The following is a 26,565-nucleotide window of genomic DNA, read 5'->3' as shown; positions in this document are numbered from 1 at the left end:
AAGCATTTACAGCTATTAATGTAAACCTATCACAGAACCGCGGGAGTAGGACAGCCAGACCACAGAGTTTTTCGGCAGCGCTGGAGGAGGGATGGATTTCACTGCAGCCACTGACAGTGACTGTGCAGGAGCTGTGAGCTGACAAGCGAGACCAGGGGAGGGAGGTTGTGTGTGTGTCAGGACCCAGCAGGGCAAAACTGACAGGAGCCTTGAGGGGAGACAGAAGGACCGCAGGAGGCGGCAGAGCGGCAAGTTGACTGACAGCAGGTGGGAGGGGCATGAGACCAGAGGATGTAGCTGTGAGGGGAGAGAGCAGGACCTGAGGACAAGCCTTTCCATCACAGGTCAGCCCTTTACTGTTCCCTGGAGCAAGCTCCGAGCAGCGTGCTTGGATGGAGGGTTAGGGTTAGTTCAGTGTTAGGCTTATAATAATAGCTGTAATTGCTTCCACAGCTAATAATATAAGCCGACCACTTCAGCTAACCCTAACCCTCCAAGGCAAAACTCGCTTAACATGCTGCTAGAACCTTGCAACAGCCTGCCAATCACTTGCCTGGAGGCGTAACATGGATGTATACAGACCATCACTAGGTCTCCACCCATACTTGTGGTGTAGACAAGATACAATAGTAACGTCTATCAGTCTATTTTTACCACCTAAATGAAGTACAATATGTGACCACAAATCAAAAGAATCACTTGAAGATGCAAAACCTTTATGGAGTTATTCTAGCATGCTCCATTTTGTGTGGGGCTCCCGCGGCTTCCGTTGAAGCCTATGGGAGCCACCCGGTCCCGTGGCACACCTGGAGCTGTAATTGTACTGTGCCGCGGGACTGCAGGAAAGCAGTTCAAAAGACAAAAAAATGTGCACGGCGCAGAACGCTGCCGGCGTGTCGAGCACATCCGCCGGACCGAAGAAAGAAGATCCGGCCACAACGGCAGATGGCAGTGTCCGGACAGGTAAGTTTATCTGTTTTTTGGCCTCATGTCTGCAGGAGGGACCTGCTGTGGGATTCTGCATGGGGAATCCTTGTGGGCCCGAATTTACCAATGGACATGAGGCCTTAAAGGGGTTGTGCTCGCGCTGCAGAGGTCTTCTGCGAATGCGCAGACCAGCTCTCCAGCGCGAGCACGCCGGAGCGGCCCCTTCAGCGCAAGCGCTTCTAATCCAGGGCGAAGGCGGCTTTGGTCGGTGCCATGGAGACGGGGACGCCAGCACCGGAGGGGGTAAGTGTATAACTTCTGTATGGCCAATATTTAATGCACAATGTATATTACAAAGTGCATTAATATGGCTATACAGAAGTGCTTAACCCCACTTGCTATCACGGGACAACCCCTTTAACCTTTCTATAGCCCGTCTTATCACAGGTGTAGCTTTTGTTCATGGCTTGTTTCTCTGTATAACTTGCTTTTATAAAAGTGTTTTAACCTGTTTGTTGTCTTTTTCTACAGAGCGTCTTTTGAGTATGTCACAAGCTGAAAGACGCAAAGAGCTGTGCAAGGTTTACACACCACTGGACAAGATTCCATCACTGCTGGAGGAGTTAAAGAAAACGGCATGCGACGGTATGCAAACTTTTATTCCACTTTATTACTAGTTTTCAAATCAGTTAATTCCTTTTACTTGATCAAAGGGAATCCTTGTAAAGTGAGTTGCCTTTGAGTATGAAAAGCTAAAAATTTCTTGTTCTAATTTCCTAAATATGATACTTAAAGGCCCCCCCCCCCCCCGACTTCAGATCAAAAGGAGGGGTAGGGGGTATATTATCTGCAGTTGTTTTTTTCTGCCCCTCTCCCCTCCTGTCTGCTGGTTTTAGGCTTTTTTTTTTTTTGGCCAAGATAGCTGAAGCAATTTTCCAGCTACTCGATAAACACTGCGTGCTTCTCTCATTACCCAGTGCTGATCACTTGTACAGCTCTGGAAGATTAGAGAGCAGATATAGTGCTTTAGTAGCCTTAAGGCCCATTTACACTGGACGATTATCGCTAAAACTTCGCACATCGGCGAGCGTTTTAGCAATAATCGGTGTGTGTAAATGGGCGCAGGGCACCCGCATTTTGTGCTCCTTTTCACTGATTGTGAAAATCAAGTGAGCTTGATTTTTAGAGATCAGTTTTATCAGTCGTTCTCCACGGGGGAGTGCTGATGGCATTGTTTTCCCTGTGGAGAACAAAGGATCAGAGCGCAGCTAATAGCCTCCGGCTATTAGTCTGCACTCAGTGAAGGCTTCATTAACATACATAATTGGCATTTAAGTAGCTGAGAAGCTACTTCAGTACCAGTTATTTTTAATGCAAAATCGCTCAACTGTCCTTTGAGCGATTATCTGCTCGTGTAAATGAGCCTTTACAGTACTGGTGCACTGTGGGGATTAGATAGTCTGAAGATTGTTGGCCATCTTGAAACAGGACCTGAAACTTGTGGATCAGAGGGATTCCAGGGAAGAACTGTAGCTAAAATACCCCATCCCCATCTTGTCTCTGCATATAATTTTGTCCTGAAACTGGAGGGTTGCCTTAAAACTATGTACAGATTTCTGTGTTGGTCTCTGTATAAAACATGTAAATATTTAGCTGGAAGTCCACAAGTAGCTATATATATTTATGATACTTTTGGTTTGGTGACTTTAATTTCCATTTTGAATTTTTCTGTGACCTTAGAAACTTAAGGGTGCTTTTTGCCTGAAGAACTCAGCCACACTATGAAACCGTTTGGAAGCAATTTGCTGTTGACTCCACCAGTGCTACTAGTACACATAAGGCAGGAGTGAAGGATACATATATTTTCCCTGGATATAACAACTGTTTATCAACTATATATATCTACAGTACTTGTGCAGAAGAAACTTAGTAGCATTATACCACTGCATGCTTTTCAGATATAAGCAGCCATTATTATCTAGACCTCTCCTTCAAAAACGTCAAGTGCCTAGAGCTACTGTAGCAAATGACTCCCCTGAATTGTTCGGATTAGCAGTGTGGGATCAGTCCACTGTAAACCTTAAAACAACATGGGAGGGTTACTGTACTATGGAAAGGTATAAGCTGAATGTTGTCATTTAGCCAAGAGCATGACGCATTATTACGTATAATAATGCGCCAGCTACATAGCAGTGCTGAGTAAACTGCTCCAAGCATGCAGTTCCAAGTGTCAGAGTAGGTACTATTATAGTAGTGTGCAAGTTCTTGTTAGAACTAGTGTGTTTTATTATAGAGGCACTTTGGATGGCATTTTTTCATGCGAACTGACAGTCCTTTAGCTGTCAATGAAGTTGAATCTGTCAGCAGTTCCCCCCCCCCCCCCCCCCCCCCTATGAACTGGTAACTGCATTAGAAGTAGGTGGTCCCCGACTTGCCAACAGGTTCCGTTCCGGGAGCCCGTTCGCAAGTCCGTTTTGTTCGCAAGTCGAACAAATGGTATGGAGCGGGTGGATCCCGCTCCATACAACGTCGGTTGCCGGCTGTTCTTACAGCGGGCACCCGGCGGCAGCAGTTCCGACGAACCGCTTGTCAGAACTGTTAACACTTTAAATAGCGCTCTGACAGCGGTATTTAGAGTGTTAACAGTTCCGCCGAGCGGTGCGGCTCGTCGGAACTGCTGCCGCCGGGTGCCCGCTGTAAGAACAGCCGGCACCCGACGTTCAGGGGGCCCGTACAGCGTCCCACGATGAGATCGCGGGACGCTGTGCGGTTGCTAGGCAGCCGGGGACCTCCTGAAAGGCCCCAGGGCTGTCTATGCCGAGTGCCCATCAAGCGCACGGCTTGATAGGCGCTCTGCATAGACAGCCCTAGGGCCTTTCAGAAGGCCCCCGGCTGCCTAGCAACCGCGATCTGACCGGACAGGCTTCTATCAGGCTTGATAGAAGCTTGTCCGGTCCCTGCACAGCATGATGTAATGCCATAGCATTACATCATACTGTGCAGGACAGATAGTTCGTATCTAGCGAAATTCGTAAGTCGAATGTTCGCAAGTCGGGGACTATCTGTATAAAGCATCCCTCTTTCCAACACTGTTATGACTGCAGCCAAAAGCATACCTGACTTTTAGAGTTTTGACAGTCTCCCACACGGCATGTAAATAATGCAGGGTGGGACAGACTATCTCTGCTAGCACCATGTAAAGCCAGATATCCTACCCCGCTAGCCACCTCAGATGGAATCTCTATGGAATCCTATGCCTGAACCCGCAGTGCTTCACACGGTACCCGGTGGCCTCTAGTGAACGTAATACCGCTGGGGAGATGAAGTGTCAGTGCCATCGCTTGACTGGTGGCACTACACTCAGTACAGGCCATGGGGTACCAAGTGGAGTAAGCACTGTCAGTCAAAGACTTTGGAGGTAAGCGCTGTATTTTCTGAAATCCTTTCCTTGCAAAATCTGCAAATGGTGTGGGTTTTGACTGGGAATTTGCTGTAGAACTTCCACCCCTTCTAAACACAGGCGAGCGTGATATCTGGTAGAGAAACTGAGCCAGATATTGCACTTGCTCATGTGCATTTCTCATGCCAATGTGAGGCATTTTTTATTCAAAGAACGCCTGGTATCGTTTCTGTTAAATTGCAATTTTGTGTGTGTGTGGGGGGGGGGAAGGGGGGTTGTGTGTTTTGGTTGGTTTTTTTTTGGTTTTTTTAATTTAATTTTTTTTTTTTGTTCTCTCTTTGCAAGGCAAAAATTGCTTATTTGAAAAGTCCATTCAAAAGAATGAATTTCATATTTGTGAATTTTGTGCGTCTTGCAACGCACGGAGCTCATGTGAATAAGCCCTTAGACTATTTCAATAATTGAGGCCTATTATATAATCTATGGTAAAATAAGATGTCTTGTGGTGGGTCCAGAATACCTGGGAAATTACAAAAATTGATATATTGGGACTTTCCTGCTTCACTGTTGCATTTTTGTCCAATTTTGTTTTTTGAACTACCTGATTGATCAGTTAGTTTTTCAGTTTTAGCAGAAAGCTGAAGAATTGAAAAAGTAGAAGGGGGGAAAAAAGATGGAAAGTTTCCCTTCTCAAGCTCCATCTAGTGGTTGGTTCCTGTTATGTGCAGTAACTGCATACAGTATCCACAGTTGAAGACTATCTGCTTAGTGTTTTGGGATTTGTCATTGTTCTGGAAATTCGTAAAGGGTGCTATTAATATATATAATATAGGTTTGTTTGTTTGTTTGTTTTTGTTTGTTTTTTTTCCCCTCAACCCTCTTAGAAACCAGATACGGCTCTGTCGACTTGACAATATGCAGGCTTGATTTTTGCAAGACGAGCTGTTTAAAAACTGTTTAAATTAAAAATTAATGTATGAAAACAAAATGAAGTTTTTCAGTACATTGTTTGTGGGGTAAAACTAAAAGAAAACAAATTGCTGCATTTTTAGGGGAGTTCTGTTTCTACAGTATGTTGTTGCATCTAAACGTCATCCTGTGGGACAGTTGGCTTATAGAGATTCCAGATTTATTTAAACTTTAATAATTTTTTACCATTCATATAGGAGCATGCGTACAGTGATGGCTGTCAATCTGCAGTCCACTTCTTCGACCAATCAAATGTTGCTACTCCATTGAAAAATTCTCTGATTTGGTTTTAGGACTTTCTTAAGGTTATATGTTAAGTGGCAAGTCGAATTATCAAAACTGCTGATGCTGGGTGGTTTTCAATACCATCCATGCTGAATAATTCTGTAACTAAACGAAATGATTTAACTGATAAGCTCCTGTAAAAAAGGGGGGAAAAAAGGGTATTTTATTTATCTCTTTGATTTACAAAATTACAAAGCCACAAACTACTTAAAAAGTTACTATTTTAGCTAACAGTCACATACGTTTCTAGCTAATCTGTATGTAATATATGCATACAATAAAGAAGTAACACATCTCGTGCGAACGTCATCACACTATTTTTTAAAAACCTTTTTTTCCCCCCCTTGAGTGGAAAGACAGCAACATGAAACTACAGGAACAGATAACTAAAACCTGCTCTTTCTAATGGCACAAAGCAAAATAAAATTGAAAATGTCCCTGTTGAGTTACAGGTGTCTAAAAATGGTAACCGTTGCGAAAATTATATATGGATTATCTCTCAACACAACATATTGTCCGCATGGAAGTTCACTCTTTTCTGCGTGGGCAATACACCCCAACTGGAACTCTGGCTTTTTTATGCTAGTGTTTTCAGCGCTCATACGCAATGTTAATTGCATATGGACGACGGAACACTTGCATTCATTGACTTCAAGGGGGACCATACCTGCAAAATTACAGCATGTTGTGGTTTTTATTTTGCTCGCAGAAACCGCAATTCCTATCTGCTGGTCTGAGTGAAGCTCATGCCTTTCAATGGGCACGTGTTGTCTGCACGGGTGCCAATTTCGGATTCCGTAATTCAAATCCGCCTGTGTGACCCTGGCCTTAGTATGCAAACAAAAAAGAAGCCAGTTTTATCAGTGTGTTGGTCAGCACGTGTACTACTCACTGGCCAAATTCCAGCTTAGTTAAGCTATTTGGTAATTTATAGGTTCCTAAACTTGTGGACAATTTTGTCAGGAAAACATTTACCAGACACGTTGGCCATTATTAGCCACAACCAATGCTTAGTTAGTCCTGCCGGTAACGTTTTCAAATTCTACAAAAAAAAGTTGACCAATTGCACCAAGTTATTCAGTGAGTTGGTTTGCTTAGATCTCAAACAGTGGCCACGCAAACTTAGATGAGTTTTTTTTTTTGTTTGTTTTTTTTAAAATTACCTTTGCGAAGGAAGAGTGACTTTTGCAAATGGGTCTAGTGCCTCAACCAAGCTATACACCAGGCTGAAACTTTGCAGAACTTCATACAGGTGGTGTTTGAACATTCTGTGAAAACTTCAGTAAAATTGACGGTGGTCAAGCAGGGAACCTCTCCCAAATTAGGCCATTTGACATGGAATAACCAAAAAGTTAGATCAAAGAATATTAAGCAGATAGCTAATACAGATAAAGCAAGGCCTTACATAAAGTCAATGCTGCTGGAAAATATAACTCCCTTTCTTTGTTGCATACAGGAGCTTCTTCAGGGTCCAACATTCGCACGCTGTGTTTCCGAGATTATACTTCAGTAATAGTTTTTACCAGTGAAATTGCCATGCTGATTGGCTGAATTGTTCAGCAAAGTGAATGTGCCGCAGATTCAGACTGTCTTTGACATTGTAAGTTGAGTCTGGTTTTAAGTTACAATGGCCCAGGAAAGACCATTGTGTGCTGAAGATAATGTGTCCTGAGACCATTGTAACTTGAGGGATCATTGTACTGCAGAATATCATACAAGTGATCAGATGATGGCATGTTCAAGTTTGCATATGGGGACTGAAATTTCTTTCCCCAAAAAGACCCTTTTTATGATTTTTTTATTTTCTTTATTTTTTTACGTGTAATCACCTTTTATAGAACGCATGCATATTATGCAGCACTTTACATCATATGACATTGGGTTCTGTCCCTATTGGGGCTCACAATCTATATTCATCTGCCTGTGTTTTTGAGTGTGTGAGGAAACTGGCGTACCCCGAAGAAACCCACGCAAACAGGACTTTGAAATTCCATGCACATGTTGGTCTTGGTGGGATTTGAACCCAAGGCTCATAGATGTATATTGCCGTACCCATAAAAGTCCAAAATATCGCATTGTCACACACAATTAAGGGTGCCTACCCACTAGCGATATTTTTTTCTTGCGATGTGAGAGCGATTTAGAAAACCACTCATTTTCAATGGTTTCATACTCATTTGTGTTTTTTTTTGTTTTGTGTTTTTTCCTGCCTTGCAGTGCAGAGAAAAAAAATCTGCAATATTGCGCAGCATTTTCAATGGGGCCGGCGGCAGGCGTGCCAAGCCCATTGAAAACCTAGGAAGTACATTGCGGACTTCTGCCACAGCTGTGGCAGAAGTCCGTGATGCTATCCCATTGCTTTCAATGGGGTCAGCACTGCTGCGGTCCCATTGAAAGCAGTGGGTTGCAGGCAACCCCCGCAGCAGTGATTTTTTTTTTTTTTTTTTTTTTCAGGGAAGGGTTTGAAATGTATAAGCCCTTTCCTTAAAATGACAATTGAATTCAATTCCATTGAATGACAGCTGAGCGCTGGCTGTGATTGGCTGAGCGCTCAGCCAATGAGACCCACGCTTTCTGGGGGCGGGGATTGAAAAGCCCCAGAAGACAACTGCTGGGGCCGCTGAAAAGAGCTTTTCTAGGTGAGTGGTTTTTGTTTGTTTTTGTTTTTTTGTTTTGTTTTATACACCTATGGCTGATTTTCAGGGAAGGGCTTATATTTCAAGCCTTTCCCCAACAATTATTGCTGCGCGGGGTTGCCTGCAACACACTTCTTTTCAATGGGGTTGCAGCAGTGCCGACCGCATTGAAAGCAATTGGACAGCATCACGAACGTCTGACAGCTGTGGCAGAAGTCCACGATGTACTCCCTATGTTTTCAATGGGGCTGCCGCTGGCCCCATAGAAGGCAATGAGCGATATTTTTGTCTGCCCTGCAAGGCTCTTGCATCGCAAGAAAAAATATTGCTAGTGGGTAGGCAACCTAATGCTGTAAGCAAAATAAAAGCAGTACCAAAATTGCTTGTCAATCAGACACTTTAAAAGTTAAATGGGGGAAAAAAGTCATATGAACCCCATAATGGTATCAGTAAAAAAAACTACACCTTGCCCTGTGAATGAACAAACAGCCTTTTATAGAACTCAATTGACAGAAAAATAAAGTTTTGGGCGTCAAAATGTGGCAACAAAATGGCTTTTTAAAGTTTTTTTTTTTCAGTACATTATATGGTACCATTAAAAAACACTTGTCCCAAATAAAAATCAAGCTTTCATATGGCTGCGTTAATGGAAAAATGAGATTTGATTTTCTTTTTCTTGAAGCGTGGATGAAAGGATGAGAAACCAAAAAGTGGCTGGTCTTCAAGGGGCAAAGTCACCAATGCATGGTGTTCATGTAATACTCCAATTGGGACTTGTCTGTGCTGCCAAGCAGGCCGCCTTTGGAAAGAAACAGCAGAGCGTAGCAATAACTGGTGGCCGGGCCTGGAGCTATTGCACATGTGCTCAGGAAACCGCCCAGCAGATTATTGCATAAGTAGGGAGGTTAGATGTTAGTTGACACTGGCCATTTCTGCATCATAGCAGGAGTGGTCCGTTACACTGGGCCGCGGCATTTAAAATACGCCATATACCTAGATGAATTTGTTAAGGGGTCTAGTCTTCAAATGGGGTTATTTGTGGGGGTCCTCCATTGTTTTGGCAGCTCAAGGGCTCTACAAGTGGAGCCTAAAACGCGTTCAAGCAAAATTTCTGTTCTGAAAGCCACCGGCTGCTCCTTTCAGTTTGGGCCCCGTTGTGCATAGACAAACAGGATTAGGGCCACAATGGGCATGTTTCTGAACACAGGACAAACTGAGGGTATCAATTTTTGGTGCAAATTCTCATGTGCACCACAGGGAAAAAAAGCACTGTCTTTTCAATGACCTATTTGCAAAACTATGAAATGTGTTTTTTTTCTCCTCTAAATTGCATTAATTCCTGAAACACTGGGGTAAAAATACACATGACTCCCCTCAGTGAATACATTCAGATGTGTATTTTTTAAATAGGGGAATCTATCATTCTGAAACCTATAAGCCTTTGTACTCTTGGCTTGATGTAGGAAAACAAAATGTTCCTCAATGTTACATTTGTACATCTTCTAAATGGTTAAAAAAACTGATTTTTTTCTTACAATATGCGTCCAGAATAGAATAAACAGATGGAAATGTATATCATCAAAAATGTGTACGGTATGTTTGCGCATATTTGAGATATTGCACTTGAAAATGTGAAAAGACAAATTTTTATTTTTTTTCAAAATTTCCCCAATTTTGAAGTGTTTAATAAATATATGCAATCTATTGGTCTTTTTTTTGCCATCTAAGTAAAGTACACTATGGGGCGAAAAAATAGTTTCAGAATAACTTGGATATGCAAAACTTTTACAGAGTTATTCTATGTTAAAGTGACACATGTCAGACTTCCAAAATTTGGCCTGGTCATTAAGGTGCAAACTAGCTTAGTCACTAAAGGGTTAAGAGCTCCCTAATCTTGTTATCTAACCCTCCTGTGGTACCAGTTTCAAAATGCAGACCTACAATGAACAAAGCTAAGGTCAAATGGACCTCGTGGTACAAACCTGCCAAGACGTTAGCCGTTGTGTGGTAATATTGATGACAAAGTAGAGTAATTTAAAGTCCACTGGTAAGACTTCAGCTTTGAGTCATTGAATGGATATCTTTGTCCAGAGACTGAAAATCTGTCCTGATGACGTGATATCACAGGCGTACCACTTGTTACTTTAGAGAGCTCTAATAACTGAACTGGAACAAGACTTGCACCTCTTTGTTCAAATATACTACTAAAGGCCCATATAGATGCAACGATCATCGGTCACAATTCGTTAAGTGTTGAAAGTGAGCGATAATTGTTACGTGTAAATGTGCGCCCATCCTGCACTTTTCGTTAGTAATTCGTGCATCGTTGTCTTTCAGTCCTCTTGAAATTTATAGTTCGGTAGTTCGCTTATCGTTTTGGTTTAAAAATGAAAATCGTTAAACAATTTTTACCAATTTTTTTTATTTTCTCTGATGCACATGCCATTCAAACAAACTATCGTTTATCGTCCATTTTCCTATGATAATTGTTACGTTTAAACAGTCCTCTTTAAAAGCAAAACAATCACTCACTTTTGACACTTAGTGAAATTTTCAGCGATGATCGTTGTCTAAATGGGCCTTAACTGATGCAAAGATAAAAATCATGAGGGTACGTGTACACCCACTCAGCTACAAGTGGATCACTAAGACCGCCTGCAGACGGCCAGGTCGGATCCCGCTGTGAGAATTCTTGCTCCTGCCTCTCCTAGCTCTATGTGCCGGATGCCGTCCAGCCGGTGCATGTGCAGAGCGGAGCCGGCGTGTCACTAGTGACGAAATAGAACATGCCGCAATTTGTTTTCCGCGTGTGTTTTCACGCAGACAATTCGCGGCTGCGTGCAAAGGATTGCATTATGTAATGCAATCCTATGGCAGTGGGCACGGGCAGAAATTCTGCGGTAAATCCTGATGCAGAATTTCCGTCTGCAGGAGGCCTTAATTACCTGATGGCACCTGGTCTTACGATTTTGTTTCATTCAGCATGTCTAGGTACTGCCTTGCCATTAATAGCAATCCACACATAGTTGAGCGGATCAACCGCAGCATGTATGGGCACCCCAAAAAGTGCAGCTTAAAGGGGTTGTCCCGCGGCAGCAAGTGGGTCTATACACTTCTGTATGGCCATAATAATGCACTTTGTAATGTACATTGTGCATTAATTATGAGCCATACAGAAGTTATAAAATTTTTTACTTACCTGCTCCGTTGCTGGCGTCCTCGTTCCCATGGAGCCGACTAATTTTCGCCCTCCGATGGCCAAATTAGCCGCGCTTGCGCAGTCCAGGTCTTCTGCTGTTCTCTATGGGGCTCCGTGTAGCTCCACCCCGTCACGTGCCGATTCCAGCCAATCAGGAGGCTGGAATCGGCAATGGACCGCACAGAAGAGCTGCGGTCCACGGAGGTAGAGGATCCCGGCGGCCATCTTCACCGGTAAGTATAGAAGTCACCGGAGCGCCGGGATTCAGGTAAGCGCTGTGCTGTTCTTTTTTTCAGTCCCTGCATCAGGGTTGTCTCGCGCCGAACGGGGGGGGGGGGGGGGGTTGGAAAAAAAAAAAAACGTTTCGGCGCGGGACAACCCCTCTAAACCCCCCATTGGAATGGGTGACATTAACTTTTGTTTATCACCTTCCATCAATCAGAAAGCTTATTTGCTCCCTGACTGTACTGTGTTTTTTTTTTTTTCTTTACCATGAAAAGATGAGGACTTGCTCATGTATTTACCTCTACACTGTTTAACCCTGCAGATGCCACAGTCCTTGCTGGCCGTAACATCTAAACATATTTTTACAGACTATTTGAATAATATAATTATATTTGTGTTTGCAAATATAATATTTACAAATATTTACAAATTTGTGTTTGCAAATATTTGATTTACAGCAAGAAATCCTAGCCGGAACCTCTGTCCTAATTTCAGAATTAATAGTATCATCTGAAACTGGCCCAAGCAAACCCTGGCTGTTGGAAATTTCCAATTAGGCTATATTGGGAGTTGTAAACACTCCTATTTTTGCCACAGTCTAGCTTGAATTGCAGCAAAAACAGTGGCATGACAACATTTCAGTATACCATAACACACATAATAATTGAACTAACTTGAACCCTGCTAAATTGTTGATGGTCATGTGATGGACAGCTTGAACAGAGATTTTTAATCTGTCTGTGGGAGAAGGGCTCTTCTCATGTACTAGTTTTACGAGCCAGAGCTGGTTCTGTTCTTCATCCAGAAAGCTGCATGGGGATGGAAACCAGGAAGGAACCATAGGTAATAATGGTACTGTTGTACCTTGACACAACAGGAAGCTAGTGGTTTGACAGAGCTTGCATGGAGGAACGACCCTGTCACGCCCCTAGCTCCCAATTAGCTGAATTCTGTAAGGTTACAGCTGTAACATGGAAGCATTTAGAGGTAGTAATGTAAGCCTAACAGGAAAACTAACCCTTACCTTCCAGCCCAGCCAAAAATCAATACAGACGCTGCAGCTATCAGTGTCCCTGAAGCAGGCGTCCGCCTTCAATCTCCCCTGCCTAACCGCTAGCCGCCACCTCTGCTCAGTCTGATCATGGCGGCGCTGCAGGAATACCCCTGCAGTGAGGCAGTGCCTCTGCTACCTCACTTCTCCAGCTCTCCTGCCATCGTTGCTGGTGTTTCTCCTGCTGCTGCTCCCAGTCTTGCTGCTGTCGTCCCTGACTGAATACCGTGTCAGAACAGCACTTAGGTGGATGAGACAGTCTTGCTGCTGTTGTCCCCGACGCACTGCACTCTCCTGCCGTAGCTGCCTCTAGATCTCCTGCCGCCACTGCTCCCAGTCTTGCCGCTGTTGTCCCCGACAGACTGCAGGCTCAGAACAGCACTTGGGGGGGATAAAGCACGCCCCCAGCCAATCAGAAGCTGAGGGCATTAATAAATTTCTAGACAGCTGTATTACGTCGCCATCCCTAAGTTCCAGTGGTGCCATAATACAACAGTAGCGGTAATATGTAAGATGGAGACCTGTCTGAGCACAGCACTCTTTTATCCAGTGTACAAGACTTTGGTCTCTGTCCACGTCGGAGGTCTCACCTCTCGCATATTCTCTACTATAGTACCATCCAGGTTCTGGCCACGTGCAGTTTTCTGCATGGCGGATGGAATAGGTGCTGCTTTCACTAAATGGAATGTGAAATCTGCCTTAACAATGAATGTTTCTTAATGAATGACAGCAAGGAGAAGTGTTGAAATTGTGATAAATTAATAGAGAGGTAGAGCGGATATTGTGTAAGTCGTCTTTATACAAAGGATAGTATTTTCTGAGGTCAGAACATCGCTTTAAAAAAGGGGAATTTTTTTTTCTTTTTACCCTTGTTCGCACTACAGGCTTTTATATTGTAGAATGTGTGTTTTTTTTAGCTCCTTTAATTTATCCAATAGTTTGGAAAGTGCTGCTTTGCTTGTTCTTAAAGAGCATTAAGATTTATGTAGCAAATTATAGAGCATTGTCCAATAATTAATGTTTTAGCTGAAGGACCAAACTGAATCCATTTGTTTTCTGGCACCGTGGTCACATGGAAAAGTTAATTTCACAATTGCAGACTGTTTCAGCCCTCCTCTTGCATGTTAATTTATGGCTATAGATAGCTCTGAAAACAAAGTAGGGATACATTCAGACGGCTTTTCAGTCTACGCTCAGCCTTTCTATTCTTTGCTTCATTAAACCATTTTCTACAATTCAAACTGCTGGACAGAAAGGCTGGACATAGATTGGAACACAATCTGTTTGTAACCTAAAACTGCTACGGGCAAAACTGTGGAAACAGTTGGAAGATGTTTTGTATAGTAGTCAATGACTGCGTGCCAACATTTTCATAGGGCCCTTTTACATGGCACTATTGTTGGGCACTTAAGGGCCCAGTAATCATCCCAGCAGTAATCACTCCTGTGATTTCACAATGGAATGGAGGCTGAGCGGGCCGAGGATCTCTTCCGCCTACATGCCTCCATTCACAGTAAACAGGCAGTTCATAGATGAAAGACTGCCTGTTTTCACAGGCCGATAGTTGTTCAGTATAGGCAGTCATGAAACTCCAAACGATAAGCAAAGAAGTTGTAGTTCGTTCAATCACTGGCAGCCCTTACTTTTGAACGATTATAGTTCAGATTCACATGATCCAGCAATAATGTGAATAATAACTGTTCCGTGTAAACAGTAAACTGTTTGTTTGATGTTGCCGGTCAGTTCTAGACTAGTTTTTTATATCAAGATACCCGTCATGAAACAGAGCTTTTTCTTTGAGTTGCCAAAGTTCGCACATTGTAGATTTGGGATGAAGTCTTTTTCAGGAGTGGAAGTTCCCTAAGGCTGGGTTCACACAGGGCGGATTTGATGTGGAAATTCCGCTGACGGAATTTCCTCGTCAAATCCGCCCAGCGTGTGTGAACCCAGCCTAATGAGTTTAGTGGATCATTATGTGTTATCCTGCAAAGGATACTTGTCAGTTGTCCACTGGATAGGTTATAAATATCTGATTGCTAAGGGTTCAAAGGTCAAGGCAGATTCCCTTTTTTAAAGAGCAAGATTGGCTTTACATGAACGGGTCGCATTCTGCATGCGGGATTCCGCAGCGCATTGCGGCTGTGAAGCCGGCCGGTGACTGTGGCAACTCGGCGTTGATCATGCGCAGTACAGATTTTTTTTTTTTTTCAATATTATTTCCGTGCTAACTCTTAGTGATAACACGGGTACCCGTGGCCATTGACTTTAATGAGGCCATCCACATGGAGTCCGCAACAAAAATGAGCATGCTGCGTTTTGTTTTTGTTTGTTTTTTTGTTCCCCCTCCGCTCTTGGAGTATGCAACTCATATCCATGAGTGTGAGCGGAAAAATTATTTTACATGTCTTTTAATGCGCGCGATTTGTTGTGGACACCATCGTGGATTATGCATTATGAACCCGGTCGCGTGAAGGCGGCCTAAGGCTTTTAACAGTGTTCGGCTGTACAAACCTCCCTCAGACTAGTGTTCAAATGCCACATTTCTAACACTGCGGGTTTTTTTTGTTTTTTTTGGTTTTTTTTTATATATTTTTTTTAATTCTTCGTGTCCCCCCCCCCCCCCCCCCCCCCCCATGCACTTCATCACCCAACACAAAAGCTGTAGAACGCGTTTGAAAATGCTGTGTTTTGAGAACATGTGTGAGTGCGGCCTAACTGCCCTTTCAGAAAATATTTGACAAGTGTAGGTTTGATTAGTGACAGTTTTTAAGCTCTTCTGCGTTCTCCTTTTCCTATTACACAACGCTTAATGAGTGCTATGTACTAAAAAGTGAAATTGGAAGGGTTTCTTCCACTACGCGAGTCGGCTGCCAGGATCTCCTGGCACAGCAGAGTTAGAGGGTGCTAGCAGACCCTGATCAGCTCTACCAGTGAATATTGTCACTACAGGGAATATTTTTCCCTGTAACTGGGGCTCCTATGGATCTTACAGTGGAAAAGTGTCAAATATAAAAAAAAATTACAAAAACCCCCCCAAACTGTGAATGTCCCCCAGAGGTCTTATGATATCATGAGGAACGTGGATAGTAGAGATGAGCGAGCATGCTCCTCAGAGCTTGATGCTCATTCGAGCATTAGCCTGCTTGATGTACTCGTTACTTGGGTGCTCGAAAAAATTTCACCCTCTCCTCCCCACGTTATCAATAGAGCCACGGCTGCTGCTGGCAGCTCCATTGAAAACAATGGTCTGCCGGCAACCCTGAATTGTCTTTCGTGGAAGGGTTTTAAACATAAGCCTTTCCCGGAAAAACAATAATTTTAGTGTAAAAAAAGAAAAAAAAATTAAATTAAACTTGCCTCTCCGCTGCTGCAGTCTCCCCGTGTCCCCCGCAGGGATGAAGAACACATCTGCCGCCTGCTGAATACTACTGAGAGCAGTGCAGGGAGAAGAGCTGGCTGGACGCTGCTGAGCCCCGACAGCTGAAGAAAGGGGAGTATTCTTTTTTTTAATTTTATTCACCATTTCTTCTTGTTTTTCAGGGAAGGGCTTATGTTTTAAGCCCTTCCCTGAAAAACAATTACCGGGTGCCGACAGCAGGATCCTCTACCGCAGCTGTCATATGTGACTGCTGTGGTAGGGAATTCTTTATTCTCCGCAGTGATGAAGAATTCCTTTGCTGCATCTGTCTCAGATGCGGCAGGTGCAGCAGCAGGGAATTCTTTTTACTAGCGGGGATGAAGGAAACCTCTTCCGCATACAGCAGATGTGTTCTTCACCCCTGCGGGGGACACGTAGGCAGCGGAGAGGTAAGTTTATTTATTTTTTACACCAAAATTATTGTCTTTCAGGAAAGGGCTTATATGTAATGCCCTTCCCTGAAAAACAATTCAGGGGTGCCAGCAGACCATTGTTTTCAATGGAGCCGCCGGCAGCAGCCATGGTTCCATCGAAAACGATGCAGAGCATGGGTCACCTTGAAAAATGCTCGAGTCTCCCGTCGACTTCAATGGGGTTTGTTACTCGAAACGAGCTCTCGAGCATTACAAAAAGCTTGGCTTGAGTAACAAGCATCCGAGCATTTTGGGGCTCGCTCATCTCTAATAGATGGTAAAAAAAAATAATTACATAAATAAGTAACACAAAGTTGAAGAATAAAATAAAAATATAAACCGTATTTTCCGGCGTAGTAGACTACTTTTTAACCCAGGAAAATCTTTTCCAAAGTCGGGGGTCGTCTTATACCCTGGGAATACGCTGTAGAAAAAAAAATATATTCGCCTCCCGTGGCGATCTGCGGCGCTGCTGCAGGCTGTCACTCCCTCAGCCGACAAAGCATTGGTTTCTGGATGCGAGGCTTGAATGCCCAGCCTCCAGAAAGCTAATGCTCTGATTGGTTATCTCAGCATGGTGTCAGCCAATGAAAGCCGACGCTGGGTTAACCAATCGCATCCAGAAAGCAATGCTCTGTTGGCGTGGTAGAGAGCGACAGCCTGCGGCAGCGTTGCGAGAGGTGAGTATTGAATTTATTTTTTTTAAAGCGTATTCCCGGCGTATAAGACGGTTTGTTAGTTTCCCCATTGGAAAAGTTGGGGTCGTCTTATACGCCAGAAAATAACCCAGAACTGACTCCAACCTAAACCATTGCCGTATGCACCCGGTAATCTAAATCTATAGATATTATATATCAAAATGTCAGAAACAAAATGAGGAACCTGCAACATCATTTATGTGGCTCATGATGCGCTCCAGAAGCAGAAGGACCAATTCTCTACTTTCACAGAGCATGTAGGTAGCATAGGGACTGGGTGCCCTCTTATTCTGAGCTTTGGTGTACAACTCCACACCACTTTCTTCAGCAACTGTCAGTGGTAGCACCTCCGACAGCCTTCGCCACCCTCTGAGTGGGGAGAAACACTATATAGAGCTCCCTAGTTGGGTTAAGGAAGTAGTTACAGTTTTAGGGCTCGTTCACATGGGCGGATGCAGTTATGGCCTATGAAATATGTAGCTGTTTCATGGACCGAAACTGTGCGTACTCACCGTGTAGTTTGACCACCTTGTTTTTTGTTTGGTGGTTTTTCATTCTGCAAAGTGCCCACGTGAAAAAACGCATAACTGAATTCCCCAATACAAATCAATTCTATTTTAAGCTAGCAGCAGGGACATAACTATAGAGGATGCAGGGGATGCGGCTGCACCCGGGCCCAGGAGCCTTAGGGGGCCCATGAGGCCTCTCTTCTGTATATAAGGAGCCCAGTACTATGAATAAAGCATTATAGTTGGGGGCCCTATTATAGGTTTTGCATTGGGGCCCAGGAGCTTCAAGTTACGCCTCTGGCAAGCAGTATTATGCAAGTAAAAAAAATAGGCGTGTAAATGGTCCTTTCAAGGCAATCAGAATACAGACGTGCTCTTTGCTGTAAATGTGATTGACAACCCTGCCCTGTGGTTAAAGTAAATTCAAGGCTGAGGTTGTTTAACTGTATACCGTATTTTGAGACACCCCAACAAAACCACAAATTGAACCCCCTGAAAACGTTTATTATTTTACAAGCAGGTAATAGAAATGTAGGCCAGTTACACAACGTGTTATGCAAGCCTAAGTACATAGCCTCGTTATGTAAAAATATAAAGCAGAAAACATCTTTAAGTTATATATAGATTGTACTCTTAAAGGGAACCTGTCATGACCTTTTGAGCTCCTTAAATTGTTAGGGGCTCAAAAGTCAGGAAATGGGGTGTCCTGGGCGCGTTTTATAGAGATGAATAGGGGAAATGCGTGCGCAGGAGGAATCACGCGGGGACTTCTGAGGGACACAACGCAGGAACGGGCGCTTGGAGTATAAAACAAAGCTCCCCATTCACTGATCTTTTGAATCTTGTAACATAGTTTATGGGGCTCAAAGATCATGACAGGCTCCCTTGTTTTAAAAAGAAAAAAAATAGTTTTTATTGAATTTTAATTATGCATAGAAAGGCTTAGCAGTATGAAAAGCTTTCCAGTCATAATACAATAATGTAGAGACAAGCCTTGTGTCTTCTGAATAAAAAATATATAACAAAATAATAGCAATTAAATGTTATCGTATTTCACATCTTTCGTTGCTATTTTCGGGAAGAAAAATATACAATAATGAACAAAGGCCTGGCCTTTGTAACCTGTGGGCAGGGGTGTGGTGTACAAGGGGGGTTACAATTTAAAAAGTGCTAGATGGCTGATGGGTTATAATGGCCACAAATATAATGGGATGAGTGATTTTAGAGGAACAATTGTAAACTCTTTTTCTGGAAGAAAAAAAATTTTGGGGTGAGGATTGAATCCCATAAATTCTGTCAATCTTCTGGCTTTCTCTTTGCATGATAGTTTCAACTAGTAGTTCTGGATTTCACGGTGACTGTGTTCACAATTATTTCTGGAAGTATTTGTGAGCCCATGTAGTGATTTTGTAATTGGAGAAAAAATTAATCGTTCCTGTTTTTAATGTACATCCACCAGAAAGCCTGTAGATCTCAAGCATCAATTGACCGTTGACCTTGTCCCTTGTGCATATGGAGTTTCTCCAGTTTAAATATCCCACCATCTACAGTACTTAATATGTAAAGATTCAGAGAATGTCTTCACAATTTTACGTTAACATTTTTTCTGAAATTGTTCTACAATTTTTAGATGCAGCTTTTCACAGCTTGATGAGTCTTTGACAATCTTTGCTTCTGAGAGACTCTGCCTCTCTAACATGCTTTTATTTTCATGACAGTCATATGACTTAGTGGAAAATTGACTCTCTAGCACTTTTCTGTAGCACGTATGCAATGACATTGCGTATTTGCTGCTGGCCGCCGATTGCCATGCACTATCTTGGTGGGTGTGTAATGCACGCGAAGATGAAATATACTGTAATCTGTGCTTGTATTAAGCACAGCCTGTGATCGGCAGCATGAGAGCCTATGGGAGATTGGTACAGCATATTTCGCTGTAACACTGTCGTGTGAAGAAGCCCTTAGTATATCTTTGCCATCTAGTAGCAACATAAGAAAACTTTGACAGGTGTAATTATTGTAAAGCAGTTTGGTTGAGTATAAGCTTTCACGCCTTTTTTACATTCATATATTAAGAAAACTGCGCAGAAGGTGCAATCTGTATTTTATCTATTCCTCCTTATTGCAGCTCTTGGCCTTGTATGCATGTTGCTCTTATACGTAACAAAGTGTTGTCCTTCGTAGAGTGCCAATATCTTCTCTGCACAACCCCCCCCCCCCCAAACAGTTGATCAAGAAGGAATTGGTGGAAAGTGATACAATTTTAGCAATGAATCAAAGCATGATCAGGCACAATCATTGCACTGTACCTACTATATGTTCTTAAAGGGCCAGCCTAGTGAAACTTTGCATCCTAACAAGTTACAAACTGAATAATGTCTTGTTTCATGCTCTGTATGGCAATGTGTGGCGGGGAGCATTGTGATCTTGGGCTTCTGTTTTCTGTTCTTGCTTGTGTCGGGGATCTGCACAGGTGCAATTCATTGTATGTGCGGTCTCTGGTCTGCAGGGCTGTTTTCCTTTCAGCTATGGTATTTGGATACTGAGGCTGTCCAAGATGATACAGCCCATCTACCGTGTTTACCCAAAAATAAGACAGTCTATTATTATTTTTTGCCGCAAAAAGGGCACGGGTCTCATTTTCAGGGGGGGCTTATACTTACCTGGTCCGCGGCATCCTGACGGTCTCCGGCACTGCGGCAAGTGTCCCCGTATGCCTGCTCAACTTCTTTTTTTGTGACTGGGCTTTGAATACCCCGCCTCCAGCAAAGCGAGGGCTATGATTTCCTTATCACAGCACCAGCAGCCAATCACAGCCAGCACTCGATGAGCCAATTACAGACACTCAGTGATGTCCTCCACTGAATGGCTGTGATTGGCTCATCGAGCGCTGTCTGTGATTGGCTAATCTCAGCGCCATCTGCTAATCACAGGGTTTGCTCTGCTGGAGGCGGGGTATTCAAAGCCCCGTCACCAGCAGTAGCTGAGCAGGCAGACGGGGAGGACTCAGCTGTTTGCCGCAGTGCCACCGGAGATCATCAGGACGCCATGGACAAGGTAGGTGTTTTTTTTGTTTTGTTTTTTTTTTTGTTTTTTGAGGCACCTGGGCTAGGTCCTATTTTCAGGGGAGGCCTTATATTTCAAGCCTTCCCCCAAAAACCTAACACTACTTCTCTTCCTAAAGTGCCATTGATATTTTCTTTATGGCCATACTCTGTTTCTTCATCTTCTAAATCAGAGGCTCACAAACTTTTTTGCCCAGTAGACCACTTGCTGATTAGCCGCCCCCCTTCCCCAATCTCCATAGACCCCCTGCCTACCCATGACCAGGTCGGATTCTGCATGCGGGAGCTCTCAGCGGAATCCGACCCTATGCCCTGCCAGCATCCATGCATACATGTAATTTCTTCGAGCTGTGCGGACCATCCGCAGTACAGAAGAGAAGTCTGACATGCGCAGTCCAGGTTCTTTTTTTCTTAAACCCCTTGTTACGTCCACTCAGAACGGACTCAAACATGTCCATTTAAAACCGCAACAAATCTCATGTGTTGCATAGACCAGGGGTCACCAACTCCAGTCCTCAGGGACCACCAACAAGTCATGTTTTCAGGATATCCTATGGTAGGAGCACCTGTGGCAATGTCTGAGGACTGACTATAATTACATCACCTGTGCAATACTGAGGAAATCCTGAAAACATGACCTAGCTATCTATAAGCATATTGCACAGTAAAGCCATCCCTAAAAAAAATGTAACGCATGCCCTCCCAACAGGTTTCGTCACAAGGTTTTATCAAGAGAACTCGGGTAGGTTATAGTAATAGAAGGGCTGCACTGACAGCTTTTTTTAAATTTTTTTAGAGTGGGGTAGAATCATTAGATTCCTTGCCAATATGAGGCTATGTGTCTATATAGGACCAATGAGCAGTGGTTCTATAATGAATGACCGCTCAGAGGGAATGATTTAACCAGTAGAATAATGTGGCAATGTATATCTTATAGTATGGTGGCAGGCCAAGGAAATGTAAGACAGGGTGTATGTAGTCCCTTTTGCCTATTCCTTTTCTTCCCTCACCCTTTTATCCTTTCCTCACCCTTTCCTCGTCAAGAGAGAATTTCCTGAAGACGCACAATACCTCTCCAAATGATCATCTAATTAGCTGTATTGTGACTTTTGACAGGTATTATACTGAAATTTATACTTAAAGGGGTTGTCCCGCGGCCAAAATGAAACATTTTTCACACCCCAGTCCCCCATGTTAAGCAAGCATCACAAGCTACCCATGTAAATCAGTTTTTTAGAGCGTTTCTACTCACCATGAAGCTGTTTCATGAAGTTATGCGGGTCTTCTCCCACGGTGCACCGCGGGTCTTCTCCCACGGTGCACCGCGGGTCTTCTCCCACGGTGCACCGCGGGTCTTCTCCCACGGTGCACCGCGGGTCTTCTCCCACGGTGCACCGCGGGTCTTCTCCCACGGTGCACCGCGGGTCTTCTCCCACGGTGCACCGCGGGTCTTCTCCCACGGTGCACCGCGGGTCTTCTCCCACGGTGCACCGCGGGTCTTCTCCCACGGTGCACCGCGGGTCTTCTCCCACGGTGCACCGCGGGTCTTCTCCCACGGTGCACCGCGGGTCTTCTCCCACGGTGCACCGCGGGTCTTCTCCCACGGTGCACCGCGGGTCTTCTCCCACGGTGCACCGCGGGTCTTCTCCCACGGTGCACCGCGGGTCGTCTTCTCCAGTCTGAGCTCCACTGCCGATTACAGCCACCTCATTGGCTGATCGGCACCACGTGGCGGGGGCGGAGCTATGCAATGACGCTGAGAAGGGGGAGGAGCCAGGACGCAGCTCGTGAGCCCGGACCCTCCAGAAGAGGATTCTTCTCTGCGCAAGCGCGACTGTTGCAGCGACCAGAGGAGAAGTTTGGTTGTCGCCATGGAGACGGGGACGCCAGCATCGGAGGGGGTAAGTGTATAACTTCTGTATGGCCAATATTTAATGCACGATATATATTACAAAGTGCATTAATATGGCCATACAGAAGTGCTGAACCCCACTTGCTTCTGCAGGACAACCCCTTTAAATACTGGCCCATTCTCCTGTCTGACTCGCACTTGAAGGACGTCGTTCATAAACATCCTTCTGTCACTTATCGAGGAGAGGCAAATTTGAAGGATCTTGTGGTAAGAAGTCACTTGATATCTTGTGTCACCGAAAATATATGTAAACCTACCCAATGGACTGGTTGTACCCCATGTGGCCACTGCTCATTTTGCCCCTATATTACCAAGACCAAACACTTCATGAAACTGTTGATAAATTTGTCGAATATCATATATTCTATTGTCAACTGTAGGAGTAAATGCATCATTTATATAGCTTGATGCCCCGGCCCAAACTGTATGTGGGAAGAACCATACAAGAATTCCAAAACCATATCTCTAAACCTCATCAAAGTACCATTAGAACCAGGGCAGATATCCCGATAGCACAACATATTTTTGAAGAACATGGGGGAAAATGTATTCCCTAAGATTCATTGATAGTCGTCAGATTAGATTAATTGAACGTAAAGGAACCCTGGGCATCAAACTCCTTAGAGGAGATACGATAAATTTTTCACCTACAGAGCAAAATTCCTCTAGGTTTTAAAGGAGATGTCCCGAGGCAGCAAGTGGGTCTATACACTTCTGTATGGCCATAATAATGCACTTTGTAATGTACATTGTGCATTAATTATGAGCCATACAGAAGTTATAAAAAGTTTTATACTTACCTGCTCCGTTGCTGGCGTCCTCGTCTCCATGGTGCCGACTAATTTTCGCCCTCCGATGGCCAAATTAGCCGCGCTTGCGCAGTCCGGGTCTTCTCCTCTTCTCTATGGGGCTCCGTGTAGCTCCGTGTAGCTCCGCCCCGTCACGTGCCGATTCCAGCCAATCAGGAGGCTGGCATCGGCAATGGACCGCACAGAAGCCCTGCGGTCCATGAAGACAGAGGATCCCGGCGGCCATCTTCAGCAGGTGAGTATGAAGACGCCGGACCGCCGGGATTCAGGTAAGCGCTGTGCGGGTGGTTTTTTTTAACCCCTGCATCGGGGTTGTCTCGCGCCGAACGGGGGGGGGGTTTAAAAAAAAAAAACCCGTTTCGGCGCGGGACATCTCCTTTAAATTAGAAAAGAGAGGGTGGGGGAGCGCCTTGGTGATGCCCAATATTGAGATGGATAACAATTGATATACAAATATAAACATGTGGCGTTAATCCGCTGATAGGTGGAGAGCAGCACAGCTAACTCGCACGATGACAAAATTGAGGCATGTCCTATTTCAGTGAGAGCCTCGCAGGCTCTGCACTTTGCATGTGCGGCTGTACGCCATGCCAGAACATCCGCAGAGCAAAGACGCTGGACAGGTAAGCCGCGGGTCACTGCAGGGGCACAGGGTCTCATCTCGCTACGAGACTCTCGCAGTCAGAATCTGACTTGGCCATCTGCATTCACCCTAAAATCTCCTGTACACGGGCGTATTTGCATTGCAGAGTCTGGTGGGTGTCCACCTTTGGACTCCGCAGCAAATGCAATCCCATAGCATTCAATGGCAAAACACCATTTCATCTTTGGCGATTTTTCCACTCAAAGAGAAGAAATCGCAGCATGCTGTGATTTTCTGCGTCTTGTGCATGGCCGGCTTCTATTGAAGTCAATGAAAACTGCCCATCCCGTGTCACTTCCGCAGCGGGCACTGTGGACATATCGTAGGATATGTGTCACCCCCCCCCCCCCCCCCTTCCCCTTGCGCGATGGAGTGCCGGCGGTCACATCCGCACGCTGGTAGAAAGACGCAGGACAGGTACGCAGGGGGTCACTGGACGGGCACCAGGTCGAACTCCACAGCAGAAATCCAGCATGTGGGGTTCGACCTGCCTGTGTGCAGGAGGCCTTAGGCTGCCTGTCCACTGGCAAGTTTTCATCGCGAGATCCACGGCGATAAATTGCCCGCGAACCTCACATGATACTCTCTCCATAGACTTACTATGGAATGCGCAGCCCGACGTCCATGAGCAGAGAATCATAGCGATTCTCCGCTTGCGGGATTGAAATCGCAGCATGCTGTGACTTGCCACGATTTTCCGCGTGGGCCTATCTCTTAGATAGGCTCATCGTGGAGACCTGTCAGTACCGGTGGGCCGGACTCATCTGTCTTTCCGGCCAGCACTAAGTCCCAGCACATGCACAAGCAGCCTGTTTTCCAGACAAACACTACTGTGATTTTAGCCTTGCCAGAAGGGTTAGGGGTGTTTTGGGGTTAGGCTTACATTATTTTGTCTCCTACATGGAAGCCTTTTCAGGTGGTAATGTAAGCCTAACAGCTACACTAATCCCTAACCGTCCAGGCAAGACTAAAATCACTACATATTGCTGCTAGGACCTTCGAGAAGTCACCAATCGAGAGCTGGGGGTGTGACGGGTGTTCCTGCATCCAAGCTCTGTCAAACCTCTAGCTTCCTTGTGGTGACAAGATACAATAATACCTTCACTGATTCCACTGCTGAATCCCGCAGCGGAATCCAGCTGTGCCCCGGGACACTGGGAGAACAAAAGGTTTTCTTGCCTCTCCGGATCCAGCGCATGATGCCCTATGCACCAACCGGATCCTCTTTCTTCAGCATAGCGGATGCGTCCGGATGTGCCGGATGTATGCGCAGTGCATTTTCTATTTTTTTATTTTATCCACAGCACAGCCACAATGAGAGCTGTGGCTGTGCCGCAATTATGATGGCTTCCATTGACTTCAATAGAAGCTGTCCTGCAGAATCCGCAGACAAAAATGGCGCATGCTACGTGTGTTGTTTTTTTTTGTTTGTTTTTTTACCAGCGCCTGCAATCCGCACACTGTGGAAAAAAAAAAATCACATCAGCGTGTTTTAAATTGCCCTGCAGATGCTAATGCATCCCTATGTGCGCAGATCTTATAGTTAAAATCCGCACGTGGACATTGAGCCTAAAGCTGTGAGCACATTATTTTGAATGCAGAAAAAATACATGTTTGCATTGTATTGGCATCTTAAATTACCATTGCTACTTGCAATCTTAGGAGTAAAGTGTTCTCCATTCATATTTATACTCTAGTGAATTAATATGCCAGCAGCGATATACTTGCACTACCAGGGTTTAACGCCAAGCAGTGAGCTGGCCAGTTTTCAAATTGTAATTTAGTTTTTATAAATAAATGATGTAGTTTTAAAAGGTAAGAAACAATTGAGATGATGGTGAAATCAGAAAGTATTGAATATTTTGCCTTCATTGCTGTGATAACGCTTAATGATTCTAAACTATTATCGTCAAATATTTTAATTTTGTTTTGAGATGAAAAATAAGTACATGCTGCACTATGGTTAAGTTGTAGAACGTAATCACAAGAATTTAAATGTATTGATTTTTATATCCTTTTATTTTTATTAAACTTTGTTACACGTTTTCTGTCTTTTATATACAGTGTAACTGCCATAAGATGTGGCAGGTTGCCAGTAAGATCAATAAGCAAATTCCTTCAGTTTGAGTTCCTCCAATTTCTTCTACGGCCTTTTGAAATAAGGGTGGAAAGGCACTGCCATGAAATTCCGAAAAGGCGAAGGCTTTTCTGAGACTACCATGTTTAAGAATAGAAGCGTTGCTGTAATTACTGGGTAGTGGAAGGTTGGTGGAAATCTGTTGAGGAAGGTGGGGGGAGATAAACACTGTTCACAATTACTGGATGAAGAGGGAAAACTGTTTAAACTACTAGAGTACTAGGAATGGAGAGGGGTGGTGCAAACCTGGTGATATTACAGGTTTTGGT

General features: G+C 44.3%; 1 protein-coding gene across 2 annotated transcripts in view; it reads left to right on the top strand.

The window, feature by feature from the left end:
* MACROD2 (mono-ADP ribosylhydrolase 2) overlaps nt 1–26,565 on the top strand; it is a 1,963,046-nt gene that overhangs the window by 24,133 nt on the left and 1,912,348 nt on the right. For both annotated transcript variants that reach the window (XM_066595626.1, XM_066595625.1), the window contains exon 2: nt 1,459–1,572. In XM_066595626.1, coding sequence (XP_066451723.1) covers nt 1,459–1,572 — 114 coding nt within the window. The remainder of the gene's footprint in view (nt 1–1,458; nt 1,573–26,565) is intronic.

This window comes from Eleutherodactylus coqui, chromosome 3 (genome assembly GCF_035609145.1).
Source record: "Eleutherodactylus coqui strain aEleCoq1 chromosome 3, aEleCoq1.hap1, whole genome shotgun sequence".
Lineage (NCBI taxonomy): Eukaryota > Metazoa > Chordata > Amphibia > Anura > Eleutherodactylidae > Eleutherodactylus > Eleutherodactylus coqui.
This window is presented reverse-complemented; position numbering and strand designations above follow the sequence as displayed.